This window comes from Microcebus murinus, chromosome 16, assembly GCF_040939455.1.
Source record: "Microcebus murinus isolate Inina chromosome 16, M.murinus_Inina_mat1.0, whole genome shotgun sequence".
Taxonomy (NCBI): domain Eukaryota; kingdom Metazoa; phylum Chordata; class Mammalia; order Primates; family Cheirogaleidae; genus Microcebus; species Microcebus murinus.
The window spans coordinates 64,043,322-64,058,348 of NC_134119.1; the positions used below are offsets into that span (position 1 = coordinate 64,043,322).

Consider the following 15,027-nt stretch of genomic DNA (forward strand, 5'->3'; position numbering starts at 1 on the left):
GCTTCAGTATGCCAGCCTGTGTCGCCCTGGCTCGCACACACAGTCCTCACTCCGGCAGCGCCCCCTGCACCTCCCTTCGCTCCCCTCCCGCCCTGCTGCAAACTCACACTGCAGTGACAGTGGCTCCCAGGACAGACAGGGGTGGTGGCAGGGAAGTCACTTTGGCCCCACCCCTGCCCTCCACTCCCAGGGCTCACTTTCCTTCTGTGCCCAGCACGGGGAGCAGGAACTCCAGGAAGCCTGGGGACCAGGAACTGAGATTGCGATGGTCAATAGCAATGCAATAAAAACAATAACAGCCGGCTCCTGGTTATCGAGGACTTAGTAAAGCCAGGCCCATGCCGAGCTCACTTCGAGCAACCTATAAGTATTAAATGAGCTGACATGACTCCTGTCCTGTGGATCCTGGTCATAAACTAAGGCTCTGGAGTCAGACAGGCGGGAAGCACAGACTGAGCTGGGTTGGGAGAGCCCAGGGGGAGCCTGACACAGCTTCGGGGGGTTACGTGGCAGGGAGGGCTTCCTGGAAGAGGGGACATCTAAGCTAAGACTTAGAGGACACAGGAAAGGTTCAATATATGATAGTTCCTTTTTTTTTTTTTTAATTCTCTATAAGCAAGACAAGCTGTAGGTCTTTGGGAGCACACAGACCAAGATCGGGTGAGGGAATGACCATTAATCCATGTATTCATTCATTCACTCATTTGTTCACTTAATGAACACTCCCTGAACGCTCCCCTTTGCTGATCGCTGTTCCCGGAAGTATTTGGGACACAGCAGTGACGAAGGCAGCCCTGACCCTGTCCTCACAGAGAATCACAGTCCAGTGGAGAACACAGTCCTGTCCCCAGACAGTGACAACCCGAGTGGGCAGGGCTGGGCTGGGCTAATGCAGAGGGGGCATCTGGCACTGCCCAAGGATCGAGGAGGGCTTCCTGGAGGAGGGGACATCGCAGCTGAGACCTAGAGGATGTAGCGGGCAGCCACAGGGAGCAGCATGTGAGGAGTTGCTGAGTTTGAGGCACCGAAGGAAGTTCGGTGGCTCAGAATAGAGAGGGGGAGTAAGAGAGGAGGGGTGGTTCAAGATGAGCTTTGACGATCTGGAACTATCGCTTAGGGCATGAGGGGCAGCTCGGCATTGCAGGAAAGAGATCTTGACTCAGCCAGTGGCCTCGTCTTGCTATCCCTGCTTTGGGTCTCATTCCTGCTACAGACAGCCACCAACCATCTGCCCCCAGAAAAGCATGAGGCTGAGCCAGCTGGGTCTGGAGCCAGACTGCATGAGTTCGAATCCTGACTCCCCCACTTGCCAACTATGTGGCCTCATGCAGGTGGACTCCTCTCTCTAGGGGTCACTTTGCTCGGCTCTGAAATGGACATGACGATGCTTTGCCTCTGTGGTTACAAGCGTGTGGCTGTCCCACCACCTGGGCCGGCCTCCCAGTTCCCCGCGCCCTGGCTGTGGTCTGTTAGGAAAGTTATGTCGCCCTCCATGGGCTTCAGGTCCTCATCTGGAGACTGAGGTAAACAACAGTCTCACTGGGTCATGGTTTGTGCCCGCCCCACCAACTGAGAGGTTGCAACCCCAACCCCCAGTGTGATGGTTTCAGGAGGTGGAGCCTTTCCGAGGTAATTAGATTCTTCCTGCTGGGATTGGTGCCCTTATAAAAGGGACCCCAGAGAGCTCTCTGGCTGTCTTTCTACCATGGGGGGATACAAGGAGTGGATGGTGGTCTGCAATGCAGAAGAGGCCCCTGGCCCGGACCCAGTGATGTTGGCACCCCGATCTCAAATCTTCCGTCTCCAGAATGGTGAGCAATAAATTTCTGCTGTTTCTAAACCACCCAGTCTGCGGTATTCCAGCATAGCAGCCCGCACTGCCCTACCGTCATTCAACACGTGCTTCCCGAGCACCTAGCGCACCTGTTCTAGGTGCCGGGGACAGAGCAGGGAACAAGACAGAGAAGACCTTGTCCTAGTGGGGAGAGGGACAATAAGAAATAGGCACATTGTATGGGGGGGTGTCAGATGGTGAGGCCTGCTATGGAAAAGTGAAAAGGAGAGTAGAGTAAAGGATATCATAATTCCATCCCATAGTTAAAAACACAGAAGCCGCCGGGCGCGGTGGCTCACGCCTGTAATCCTAGCACTCTGGGAGGCCGAGACGGGCGGATTGCTCGAGGTCAGGAGTTCGAAACCAGCCTGAGCAAGAGCGAGACCCCTGTCTCTACTATAAATAGAAAGAAATTAATTGGCCAACTAATATATATAGAAAAAATTAGCCGGGCATGGTGGCGCATGCCTATAGTCCCAGCTACTTGGGAGGCTGAGGCAGGAGGATTGCTTGAGCCCAGGAGTTTGAGGTTGCTGTGAGCTAGGCTGATGCCATGGCACTCACTCTAGCCTGGGCAACAAAGCGAGACTCTGTCTCAAAAAATAAAATAAAATAAAATAAAATAAAATACAATAAATAAAAACACAGAAGCTCAGAGAGCAGTGATGACTTGGATAAAGTCACAGGGTGTCTCAGACCAGGGATTCCGGTCTGCCTGGCTCTCTGCCTCCATGCGAGCCAAGGTCCTACCATGGCCCAGCTCCTGTGTACACGCCGATCAATGAACCCTGTGGCTGTGTCACCCCACCATGCCCCCACCCTCTATGGTTCCCTATGCTGAGGGCACCTGACCCAGCCCAGCACTCAAGGCCTCCGTCCCACACCCCCTTCTGCCCAGAATTTCTGAATCTTCTGCGCCAGCCCCTCCGCCTTCTCCTCGTGGGGGGGGGGGGGGCTTCTCTCCCCACTGCCTCTACCCCATCCTGCCCCTCCTCCCTGCCCAAGAGGGCAGAGCTGCCACCGGAGTGCACTTCCCAAATCTGTCACTCATGCAGGAGCGGGGTTTTCTCTCCAGAAATCCCCACCCACCCATCCCCCAGGGCAGCTTCTGTCTTTTTCTGCCCCAACAAGAGAGAGGGGCTTTCTGGGCCTCTCCCTGTAGCACAACGTCCACTATTATTTCCAACAGGTAAAAATAATCCCAGGTCCCTCCCGCTCCCCACCCTCACCTGGAGAGTCTCGGCCACACAGGCTGGCTGGAACTCTTCCCATGCAGGACTGCACCTGACCGCAGAACCCAGACTGCCTCCTGTGTCTGTCCCCCCGCTCAGTCCGTTCACTCAGCAAAGATTTCTATGGCCCTACTATGTGCCAGGCACTGTTTTAGGTGCTTGGGGCATGCCAGCAAATGGAACAAATAGATCTCCGCCCTTATAGACAGTATATCTTATGCAGTGGGGGAAGAGCAGGAGGGAGACAGATGACAAACACGATGCATGAGAAATAACATCGCTGTGATGTTAGAAGGGGATGAGAACCAGGGGGCTGCGGCAAGCAGGGTCGGGGACCAGGGTGGACATGCAGGATGCAGTACCAGATCCAGGTGGTCTGGGCAGGCCCCACAGAGCTTTGAGCAACACCTTGAAGGAGGTGAGGGGGTGAAACATACAGACATCTGAAGGTTTCCAAGCATGCATCCACTTTTGAATAAATGGAGGCAGTTCCAAGGCACCATCCCCTGTTCCCTGCATTGAAATAACTGTATGCATTTCCTACCGCTGCCATAACAAATTACCAGAGACTTGGAAGCTTAAACAAGCTTCCAAGCCAGGAACAACACAAACAAGCCAGGCGTGGTGGCTCATGCCTGTAATCCTAGCACTCTGGGAGGCTGAGGCAGGAGGATTGCTTAAGCTCAGGAGTTCGAGACCAACCTGAGCAATAGCGAGACCCCATCTCTACTATAAATAGAAAGAAATTAGCCAGACAACTAAAACTAGAAAAGAATTAGCCAGGCACGGTGGCGCGTGCCTATAGTCCCAGCTACCTGGGAGGCTGAGGCAGGAGGATCACTTGAACCCAGGAGTTTGAGGTTGCTGTGAGCTAGACTGACGCCACGGCACTCTAGCCCAGGCAAGAGAGTGAGACTCTGTCTCCAAAAAAAAAAAAAAAAAAATGTATCACCTTGCAGTTCTATAGGTCAGGAGTCCAAGCTGGTTCATCTGGATTCTCTGCTCTGAGCCTCATAGTTGGAAATCAAGGTGTCCCCAGCTGTGCTCGTAATGGGGGACTTTGGGAAGAACCCACTTCCAAGCCCTCATTTGCATTGTTGGCAGAATCTAATTCCTTGGAGCTGGGAGGCTGAGGGCCCTGTGTGCTCGCTGGCTGTCAGCTAAGGCCCGCCTTTACCTTCTGAGCCCTCTCTCCTGCCCTTGCATTTGAGCCCCTGCTTCTCAGAGCCAGCGACAGTGCACCGAACCCTTCTCACGACTGGGATCTCCCTTCTGCTTCTGGCTGCTCTGAAGGGCTTGGGTAGCTAGGCTGGCTTCACTTGGACAATGCAGGATCATCTTCCTATCTTGACATCTGTACATCAGCAAAGTCACTTTTGCTTTCCTAATGCCACATGTTCACAGATTCCAGGGACAGGAGCATGGGCATCTTTGGAGGGGCCGTCAGTTTGCCCATCACAATGACATGACCCAAAGGCAGGGAAGTCTAGAGTCCAGGCAGCCATCTTGAGACCATGAAGTAGCAAGTTCGGGAGGATACTGGATGAAAGGATGGATGTTGGGATTTCCCTGAGCCACGGAATAAACCCAGGGCATCTTGTAAAATAACAAGGATGAATTTTGCTCCAAGATCCAGTGCATCTTGTTTGCAGACGGATGCATCCCACCTGGTACCCTGTGCCATCGTCACCACTGGAAATGTTTGTTGGAACACCTGGTGATCATCGTCACCACTAGAAATGTTTGTTGGAACGCCTGGTGATCAAAGCCCTTTTTTTTCGGAAGCCTAGAGTTTATGGGGACTGTGTCGTTTGTCTTAGAGGGTGGTACAACTTGTAAAACTCACTTTGAGAAGGATACTCAAAATGACTACTCCATTTAAAAAGAGATCCTAGCCTAGCTCCCTTTTATTCTATATGGGGAAACTGAGGCCCACTGTCCCAGAGGGGACAGGGAAGTATTTTTTTTTCTCCAGGGTTATAGAGCTGAGTTTTGCACCATTGACTTTTTGTGTCCACTGTGTAGGAAAAGCACAATGAGAAGGAATGTTGCAGAATCTATGACCAAGAACCCCTACAAACACACACACACACACACACACACACACACACCCCATCCTGTATGCCTGCAGCTGCCTATTGCCATACCTATTGCCATAACTCCTTAAATTCCTAGGGCAATACAGAAAGCAGACAAAAGATCAGCTCACAGATGGTATTTCATTGAACTCATGAAGTCCACTGGCATCACGGGAATAGAAACATCCTTTCTCAGCCATGCTTCAAAGGAGTAAACTTTTCCAGAAGCTTCACCAGCTGAGATATCCTCCCCTCGCCAAGCTGTGTACCCTTCACTCAGCTTCCCCTAATCAAAACCAGATAATTGACATTGGTACAAGACTATTAACTAAAATAAACACAATTTGTATTTCACCAGCTTCGATATGCACTTGTATACATATGTGTATATGCTGTACTATCAAATTTTATCACCACGATCAATAGAACCGTTTGATCACAAGGAAGCTCCCTCAACATACACTACCTTTTTCCAGTCACCCTCATGTTTTTAAGATTCAACTGTAATGTTATATATAGAAACAGTGCTTCTAATTGCTCTAAAATACTCCACTGTGTAAATCTACCATTTCGCCTATAAAAGCCCCACTAATGGATGTCCACAGCGGACACCTTTGTTTACGTTACCTCTGGACAGTGGGAACATTTCTTTGGGGTATACACCCCTGAGGACAATTTCTGGGTCCTAGGTCATGCACATGCTTACTTTGCCTAAGTCCTACCAGGTTGTCCTGCACAGTCGCTGTCCCCATCTATATTCCCAACAGCAATGTCTGAGGTTCCTGTGACCCTACATCCCCAGGAGCACTTCCACCAGGTCCTGAGGAGTGGCAATGTCTCCCACGGGCAGGGAGCACTCTTTGGTCTCCCATGCCTCACAAGGTGACGTCTGATACCTTCAACCTGGCGTTCAAGACTGCTACAGTCTAGCCTCTGCCAATTTGCCCACCATTAAAATCCATCAGAGTGGAGAGAATACTCGAGAATCTGGTTCATCGTTCCTTACCCTTATCCCGTCCAGGGATCCCCTCACACACACACAACCTTCCTGCAGAGGCAGGAGCCCAGCCCTTCTTTCAGAGAAAAGTAAAAGCATGATGACCTGGTCTATCATGAACCCCAGGAAATAGCCCAGGTCAGAACCACACCGACCAACACCCCAAGCACAATGCCAGCAATGACCCCTCTAAGGATGGGGGCTCCCCATCCCCAGTGACGTTCTAGTCAAGTGGGCAGGACCCCACAAGTGGCCAAATAATTTTAAGGAAGTTTACACAGAATACAATAGTTGATCAAATCTGGCCAGTTATCCTTGAGCTCCCCAAGCCTTCTGGCCATCTCTAATAACTTAGAGGTCACTGGTTACAGATGACCACGGAGGTCTGGACTCCTTTGCAAATGCACTGAAAGTTGTGGGATCCGGGATTGAAACTGCAGACCCTCCCTTGGAAAATGCAGGCACACTCATAGCTCATCGTACGATGTCGGGGACCCTTTGCAAACAAACCCACACCCAGACACATCATCGTTAAACTGTGGTGGAAAAAAACAACAAAGAAAAAAATCTTGAAAGCATCCAAAGAAAAACAACATGTTACTTATTCAACAACAATTCAAATGATGGCAGATTTCTCATCAGGAACCAAAAGAAATTGGCACATTTGGAAAGAGCTGGAAGAAAAGAACTGTCCATCTGGAATTTTGAATCCAATGAAAGCATTCTTCAGGAATGAAGATGGAAATTGTGGATAGTCCAAGTTAGCCTTGAATGCCTCTTAAGTCCCCTATGCAGGCATGTGGGTTTGCATGTATAATGCTGTACAGCAATAGATGTATGCACACCTGTGTATAGAAATGCTCAGTGTCCAATAGGGCATGTCTGCAAAATAAAATTTCACAGTTGGGCAGTAGATGGAGCAGCTGCCTAGAACTAGAGCCCTTTCTCCACCCAAGTGTTCAAAGGTTAAAGGCGTGTATGTTGCAAGTCTGTTGCAATTTCTTCACTGTGGAGAAGTTGCCAGAACTAATGATCCCTCCCTCCTGAGAGTCTAATCTCTTTTATAATCCCTTCGCCTTGAGTATGGGCTGTCCTAATAACTCTCTTCTCATAAATAAAATACAACAGGAAGTAGTGGCTGTCACTTCTGAGACTGGGTTTCAGAAAGACTGTTGCTTCCATGTTAGACCTCTCCCTCGCTCTCTTTTAAATGACATTACGTGGGGGAAGCTGCCTGCTGACACCACCTGAGTGAGCTTGGAAGCAGGATCGCTCACTGCCGCCATCCCAAGTTGAGCCTTCAGATGATGCTGCAGCCCCAGCCAACAGCTTGACTGCATCAGAGAGAAGGGATATGGAGAAGCTAAGCCCATATTCTTGACTCAAAGAAATTATGAGATAACAAATGTTTGATTGTTTTAAGCCACCTCCAGTTCTGGAGTAATTAGTCATACATAACTAATACAGGCAGCCTCCCGAGACACAAAGTGGGGAGGAGAAGGGTGAATATCAGCGAGCAGACCTGGGGGACAAACACAGAGAATTACCAACACAGCTTGTGACATGGGCCCTGAAACACAAGAATCCAACATCTCATCAATAACACCCACCTCCCCACAATACTCCTACCAAAAAAATTGGCTAACATTCCAGTTTCCATTTTTTATTTTATTTTTTTGTTTTTGTTAAGAGTTTGCATTTTTTAAAATGATCTCTGCCTCATGGCTCTTCTTTGATGGAAGGAAATAGAGGGGAAAAGGAAATAGAAGGGTTGTCTTCTGTCAACTTGGTATTATGTGTTAAATTTTGGATGAGGGCACACAAACCGAGGATGGGGCAGAAAAACTGAACTTTAAAAACCATTCTCCTATTAATTCTAGAAAGCATATTGCTATGGTTACAGGGTTTGTCCCCTCCAAAACTCATGTTCAAGAAACCTAATCCCCAGTGTGGCACTATTGAAAGGTACAGCTTTTAAGAGGTGATTTGATTAATCCATTCATAGGTTTATGGCTTACCACGAGAGAGTGGCATTAGTAGCCTTATAAAAACAGGGAGAGGCCGGGGCGCGGTGGCTCACGCCTGTAATCCTAGCACTCTGGGAGGCCGAGGCAGGAGGATTGCTTGAGGTCAGGAGTTTGAGACCAGCCTGAGCAAGAGTGAGACCCCTTCTCTACTAAAAATAGAAAGAAATTAGCCAAGCAACTAAAAATAGAAAGAAATTAGCCAAGCAACTAAAAATAGAAAAAAATTGGCCGGGCATGGTGGTGCGTGCCTGTAGTCCCAGCTACTTGGGAGGCTAAGGCAGGAGGATCGCTTGAGCCCAGGAGTTTGAAGTTGCTATGAGCTAGGCTGACACCATGGCACTCTAGCCCAGGCAACAGAGCGAGACTCTGTCTCAAAAAAAAGAAGAAGAAGAAAAAGAAGAGGGAGAGAGACCTGAGCTGGCATGTCCAGCCCCTCACCATGCGATGCCTTGTGCTGCCTCTGGACTCTACAGTGTCCCCACCAGCAAGAAAAGCCCTCCCCAGATGTAGCCCCTCCACCTTGGACTTCTCAGCCTCTATAACTGCAAGAAATAAATTCCTTTTCCTTATAAATTATGCAGTTTCAGGTATTCTGTTATAAGCAACAGAAAACAAACCATGACACGCATGGTTCCAGTAGCATCTGTGCTGACAGCAACACCTCCATGCATGACCACAAACTCGCCACCCCACCCCAAAAGGGACTGGTTCCCAGACCCGCCCTGCAGGATCTAGGTGACATTCAGAACCCGGCAAAGATGGGTTAATTTTCTCAGGTCTACCAGCAATTTTCCCCTTTTAGGAGGTGAGCGCAAAGAGCTAAGGGGAGCAGGGACGGGAGGCTGTGGGTGTGGTTTACAAAGTCATGGTGGACTTGGGCTTTGACTCTATGTGAGACAGGAACCTCAAGAAGCCTTTGAGCATGGAAAGGATGAGATATGATCTAGGTTTTAACAGAATCCCTGAGGCTCCCTGTGGGAGAAAGACCTGCAGCAGGATGAGGGCAGGAACAAGGAGACCAGCCAGCAGGTGACTGTAATGGCCCAGACCAGATGCGACAGTGCTCATGGCAGGGCATCCCCGGCTTCCTACAACTGGAACAACCCCGAAGTCCATCAACAAAAGAATGGATAAACAATGTGTGACCCATCCATTGTGATAACGGACTACTGCTCAGTAATAAAAAGGAACAAACTCTTGATAGCACAGCAATACGGATGACTCAAAATATAATTATGTTGGGTAAATGAAGCCATGCAAAAGCCAAGTGTACAGGCTGTGTGCTTCTGTTTATATAAAAGATTAGAAAATTCAGACCATCTATAGTAACAGAAGGGAGAGCAGTGGTTGCCTGGGACAGAGGCAGACAACAGCAGGGTCAGTAGAAAGGGGCTCAAGGAATCTGGGGGGACAGATATGTTCAGTATCTGACTGCAGTGATGATCTCAAAAGTGCATACGCGGGACTCGTCAAATTCTACACTTGAAATATATGCGATTTATAAAATCACAACCCACAGAATGGGAAAAAACATTTGCAAATCCCACATCTCATAAGGGATTGGTACCAGAATGTATAGACAACTACTAAAACTCAACAATTAAAAAAAAAAAACAACAGCCTAATTTTGGTATATAACTGTGGTCCAAACTAGCTGCTGGCACTCCAGCCATCATAGCCACATTCCAGTTAGTAGTGAAAAGGAAGAAGAGGTTTTAAAAAACTCTCTTTAAGGTCAATTCCCAGAAGTCCCACACAACACTTCTACTTTTATCTGTTGGCCAAAAGGTAGTCACATGGCCACACTTAGCTCCAGGGCATTTTTGCTGGGCTCCCACAGGTCCATTGAAAAATCTAGGTTTATATTAATTACCAAGGGAGAATAGGGCATGGATATCAGAGGTATCTCTTCCAAAACTTCATTCCTTCTGCTGAGATAGTAGGCGTCCTAAACCTTCAGCCCCTGAGGGTCTCTAATCTGTAAAGCTTCCTGACATGTTTGGAGAACTGACTCCACCAAAAACAATCCACAGTGGGTCGCTCACCTGGGGCAGATGGCGTTCTGGGGAGCAGGCATGGCCAAAGAGCAGTTAATCTCCGCTTCAAGCCCAGCTTTGCCCCTTCTTATCAAAACTCTTGATAAAATCCTGGCCTCAGCTGGGGCAAAGTCCCTGTCCTGCCCAGCTAGAAGCCAACATTAATCAACACTCCATTCCTCCCATATGGCAGCCACAGGGAGTGTTAGCTGTGATCCCCAGGAGCTGTAGATGGGGTGGGTCCTGATGTCCTGCACCCCCACCCCCCCAACCCCCGATGGAGGCTCGGTTTTGCACCCACGTCTAGACAAGCTGCCATCCCGCCGTTGTCCTCACCCAAATACACACCTCTACCGCCAGGGGGCGCCACCACACAGAGCACAGTAAGTGGCTGCCGTGCAGCTGGGAGAGGCCCGTAGCCCTGATACTGGTCCATAGCCTCATGGGATGAGAAGGGGGTGTAAGAACTAGATTGAGGGGGCATAATCCCCCACCTCCTGCCGTGTATCCGTTTCCAAAGAAGGGCATGCCAAGAGGGAACAATAACAATAGCTTCCATTTATCATTCACGGCAAGATAGCTTGATATTGTCACAGCCTGGATGACCCAGTCTGAGCCAAGCAACAGGAAGAATTTGGTGGCAAATGGAGGATGGGGCTGAGGGTGCCCTGGTCCGGGTAGCACATCCTGCACTATCAGAACTATTCTCTCCGGCCGATCAGCATTCCTTCTACAAGAGGAGGAATTGGGGCTGAGAGCAGAAAACTTTGGCTATTCTTTGGACAGTTGGAGAAAGGGGAAAGGGCGCTCCAGGCAAAGGGAACAGCACGGCGGAGGCATGGCTACAGTGCCCTACACTGGCTTCAGGTTTCCCAACTCACTAGGCAGGGACATGGCTGGGGGAAATGTCTTTCCAAAGGCACAAGCTTGGTTGTGTCACTCGTCCTTGCCTCTCCCACACTCAGTAGTTGAAGTCGTCCGGATTGTGTTTAGAGGATCTTAAATTTATAGAATCATAGGCTTATAGGTTTAAAGTCCCAAGCTCAAAACGTACTCTAAAGAAAAATCTTTTTTTTTTTTAAAAAAAAAAAAAAAAAAAGCAAATCAGTGTTTGCCTGGGGTCAAGAATTAACTTCAAAGAGGCACAAAGGAATCTTGTTGGGTAATTGAAATGTTCTGTATCTTGATTATAGATATAGATTCCAAGGTCAAAATATGTCAAAATATGCATTTAACTTGGTAATATTTTAATGAATGTAAATTATTCCTCAATAAAGTTAATTTCTAAAAGTATACAGATACTTAACCTCTCTGTGCCTCAGTTTTCTTCTTTGCAATAGGAGAAGAGCAGCAGCTGCCTCGTGGGGTTGTTGAAGGAATAAAGAAGATAAAAAGTGTGAAGTTATATAAACGAATATATGTAAATCTAATCTATGCAGAGAGCAGGGCAGGGGTTAGGGTCGAGTTCTCCATAAATGTTAGCAATTGTCATGACTATTTCCTCCAAGTGGGGCCCGTGGTCTTTTGGTGACACACCAAAAAATTCCACACGATACATAGACAGACATGTTTTATTTTCATCATCTTTTTACTTTTATCTGCATTTAAATGTAATTAGCATATTGGTATATATTATAATTTCCTGGATGTTATTGTTTAAAAACTGACTTGAGCTTATTTTAGTTGAGGATATTTAAATAAATGAGGATATTTAAAGAAACTAGGATATTTTCTTTATCAATGAGGAATAGGATTTAAAAAAAAAATAAATGAGGATATTTAAAGAAAAAAAAATTTTTTTTTTGAGATAGAGTCTTGCTCTGTTGTCTGTTGCCTGGACTAGAGTGCCGTGGCGTCAGCCTAGCTCACAGCAACCTCAAACTCCTGGGCTCAGGCAATCCTCCTGCCTCAGCCTCCCGAGTAGCTGGGACTACAGGTACACACCACCATACCTCGCTAATTTTTTCTATTTTTAATAGAGACGAGGTCTCACTGATGTTCAGGCTGGTCTTGAACTCCTAAGCCCAAGTGATCCTCCTCCCTCGGCCTCCCAGAGTGCTAGGATTATAGGCGTGAGCCACCACGCCTGGCCTAAAGAAAAATATTGAGTAAAGAAAAGTGTGTGTTGTATGCATATGGAAGAAATTACAAACGTGGTGTGAGAAACATTGAAGTTTGGGAAACGTTCACGATAAACAAAGTGGGACATTCATTAAAGTTGTGAAAAAGATTATATTCAGTAACTACTGGCGGTGATGAAACAGCTGAGCTTTGTTCCCATTTGTGCAGAAGTGTCTGTCTGTCTGTCCGAAAGGGAGAATGAGAGAGGAGGAGAGGACGGGGACCCAAGTAAAAATCATAAAAGTTCAGTGGGTGGCAATGGTATTCAGCCAGCCGTGTCTTTTAGCTGACAATTGTCGTAGTTAAGAATTCCAGCTTCCCACAGAGACTGGCACAACAGGTTCAATCCTTAGGGTCCTTGAGAAACATTCCTGAGTTGTAGGAGATGTGTGTGTGTGGATGTGTGTGTGTGTGTGTGTGTGTGTGTTTGTATATTAAGAAAGGGAAATTAGGGGTCTATCACCAGATGTTGACAGAACAAACAGTAAGTTCGTCCAGCAGAGTTGAGAGTTCTCAGGGCAGGGCCTTTTCATGGGGAGCTGGGGGCATCCTAAAAACATGACCTTATGCTACCAGAAGTCCTGCCTGAGTCTGGCCATGTCTCAGCGCAGAGATCAGGACGGAGTTCCGCAGTTCTCAGCAACACTGACTTGCTCCATTCTCCTCCTTCGCCCCCGGGGGTCTCTGGCCCAGGAGGTTTCCCTTCTCAGCTAGGTTCGGAGTCAGATCCTCTCAAAACTCTGTTTTCCCTCTTTCCTTTCAATCAGAGTTATTTTGGAGGCAAGTACCAGAATCCCAAATCACACTGGCTCAAGGAAAACAATGGCGCCACACAGACTGGCCTAACACAAAATCCTGAATCTCGGTGTTGAAATGTTGTCATCAGAAATCTCCCTTTCTGTCTGCTGGCTACACTTTCTTATGTGTTCCCCTCACTTCTAGGCAGCCTCTCCATTCATTGTAGAAAGTTGTCCCCCCCCCCCCCGCCAGATGTCCCCTGTCCCTTCCACACTTAGATCCCTTCAGCTCAGCAAACCCAGAAGAAAGAAAATGTTTTATTTGCCTAGAACAGGGGTCCTCAAACTTTTTAAACAGGGGGCCAGTTCACTGTCCCTCAGATCACTGGAGGGCCATTGGAGAGTGTGGCATACATTCCACACATGCGCACTGTGGGCCTGGAACGAGTCGGCTGCTAAGTAGGACAGGCAGCGGTGGCAAAAACATCCCTCGGGCCACATAAATGTCCTCGGTGGGCTGCATGTGGCCCTCGGGCCGTAGTTTGAGGACCCCTGCTAGAGCTTCAGTAAAAGCCCTAGGATTGCTCCCGCCTGGCCTGCTCTGGGTGCCCAGTTCCTAAGCAGTCATTGTGGTCAGGGGATGAAGTGCTCTCATTCGCCAGTCCTGGGGCCCTGGCCTCTCGGGAGCCACGAGGAGACTGATTTCTAGAAGGAAGTCCCTGGTGCTGTTACCTGAATGAAAGAGAGCCAACGCTGGCTGAGCAGAAACCTGAGAGTCCTCATCCACGTGACGGTTATTAAACATGTTGCAAATATTTGCTTATCAATGGTCTCCTGGCCTGGCTAATCAGCCCAGCCGAGGCATTCGGAAAAATCATTAAAGAGGCAGTTTGGCAAATGCTAATAAAGAAATAATCAAGTCACCTGGTGATGACTGTTACTAGAGACTCATAGGTGGACCTTGAGCCTTGGGTGGAACCTGGACCCTTCTGGAAGAAAAAAAAAGCAGGAGCTTCCAAGTCAGACAGGAGTTCAAATCCCAACACTCTCATTTCACTCACTTGCTCATTCATTCATCTAGTCACTAAATTTTTTTAAAAAGTGTGTTGAGCACCTACAAAGTGCCAAGCACTGTTCTAGTCACTGGAAGGACACAGCCATGAACCAGACCAAATAAAACAGTGTGGCTTGCTGGCGAGGAGCTGGATTTGGGTTGCAGGAGGCCTCAGGAAAGGCCCTTTTGAGGAGGTGATACGTGAATTGAGGCCAGACTAATGAGGTACAGTCAGACTTGAGACGATTCGTGTAGGGCTATAAGAAGAGGGAACAGCAAGTGCAAAGGCCCTGGGGTGGCTCCCTCCAAGAACCGACAGAAAGTTACTGTGATGTTAGGGGAGTCCACCCCTGGGAAATGAGCCGCGTCATACCTTCCCCTAGAGGTTGCTGGGAGAATTCAGTTCAACAATTTTAATAGGGCTGGTGCTGTGCCTGGCATATAGTTGGTGTTCAATAAACACCAGCTAATAGTTTGAGCAATAGAATTATTAATTTGAGGAGGAAATAATGGGCCTGGACAGTAAGGAGGGTGTGAAAAAGGAGCTTTTCTGGCTTATCCTTCCAGATTCTAAAATTCAGGATATAGTCTGAGCAAGGTCCTGATAAAGAGATTCGGAACGTGCCTCCAGGACTCCTTGGATACAAGAATAATAATTTAATAGCTACCGTTATTCGCTGAGCACCTACTATGTACCAGGCACTGTTATGAACACTCTTGTCCATGTCCCCTCTGACTTCAGAGCACACACTGTTATTATGGACCTGATAGTCACAGAGTCTGGGAGGGAAGCCAGGAGACCGGCAGGAGGCCGGGCCCTTCCTACCAGATGACCTTTGGTCACTGCTTGCTTTTGATGTGGATGACAGGGCCGGGGAATTCTGCCCCTCCTTCCATCTCATTGTTCTCCC

General features: G+C 48.2%; 2 protein-coding genes across 3 annotated transcripts in view; one reads left to right on the top strand and one right to left on the bottom strand.

Moving 5' to 3' along the window:
• Positions 1–15,027, top strand: part of BCAM (basal cell adhesion molecule (Lutheran blood group)) — a 366,430-nt gene that overhangs the window by 188,678 nt on the left and 162,725 nt on the right. The window lies entirely within an intron of this gene.
• CEACAM20 (CEA cell adhesion molecule 20) overlaps positions 1–15,027 on the bottom strand; it is a 28,347-nt gene that overhangs the window by 13,042 nt on the left and 278 nt on the right. Inside the window, exon 2 of the mRNA XM_075993448.1 lies at positions 11,512–11,562. Within this exon, the coding sequence (XP_075849563.1) occupies positions 11,512–11,562 (51 nt within the window). The remainder of the gene's footprint in view (positions 1–11,511; positions 11,563–15,027) is intronic.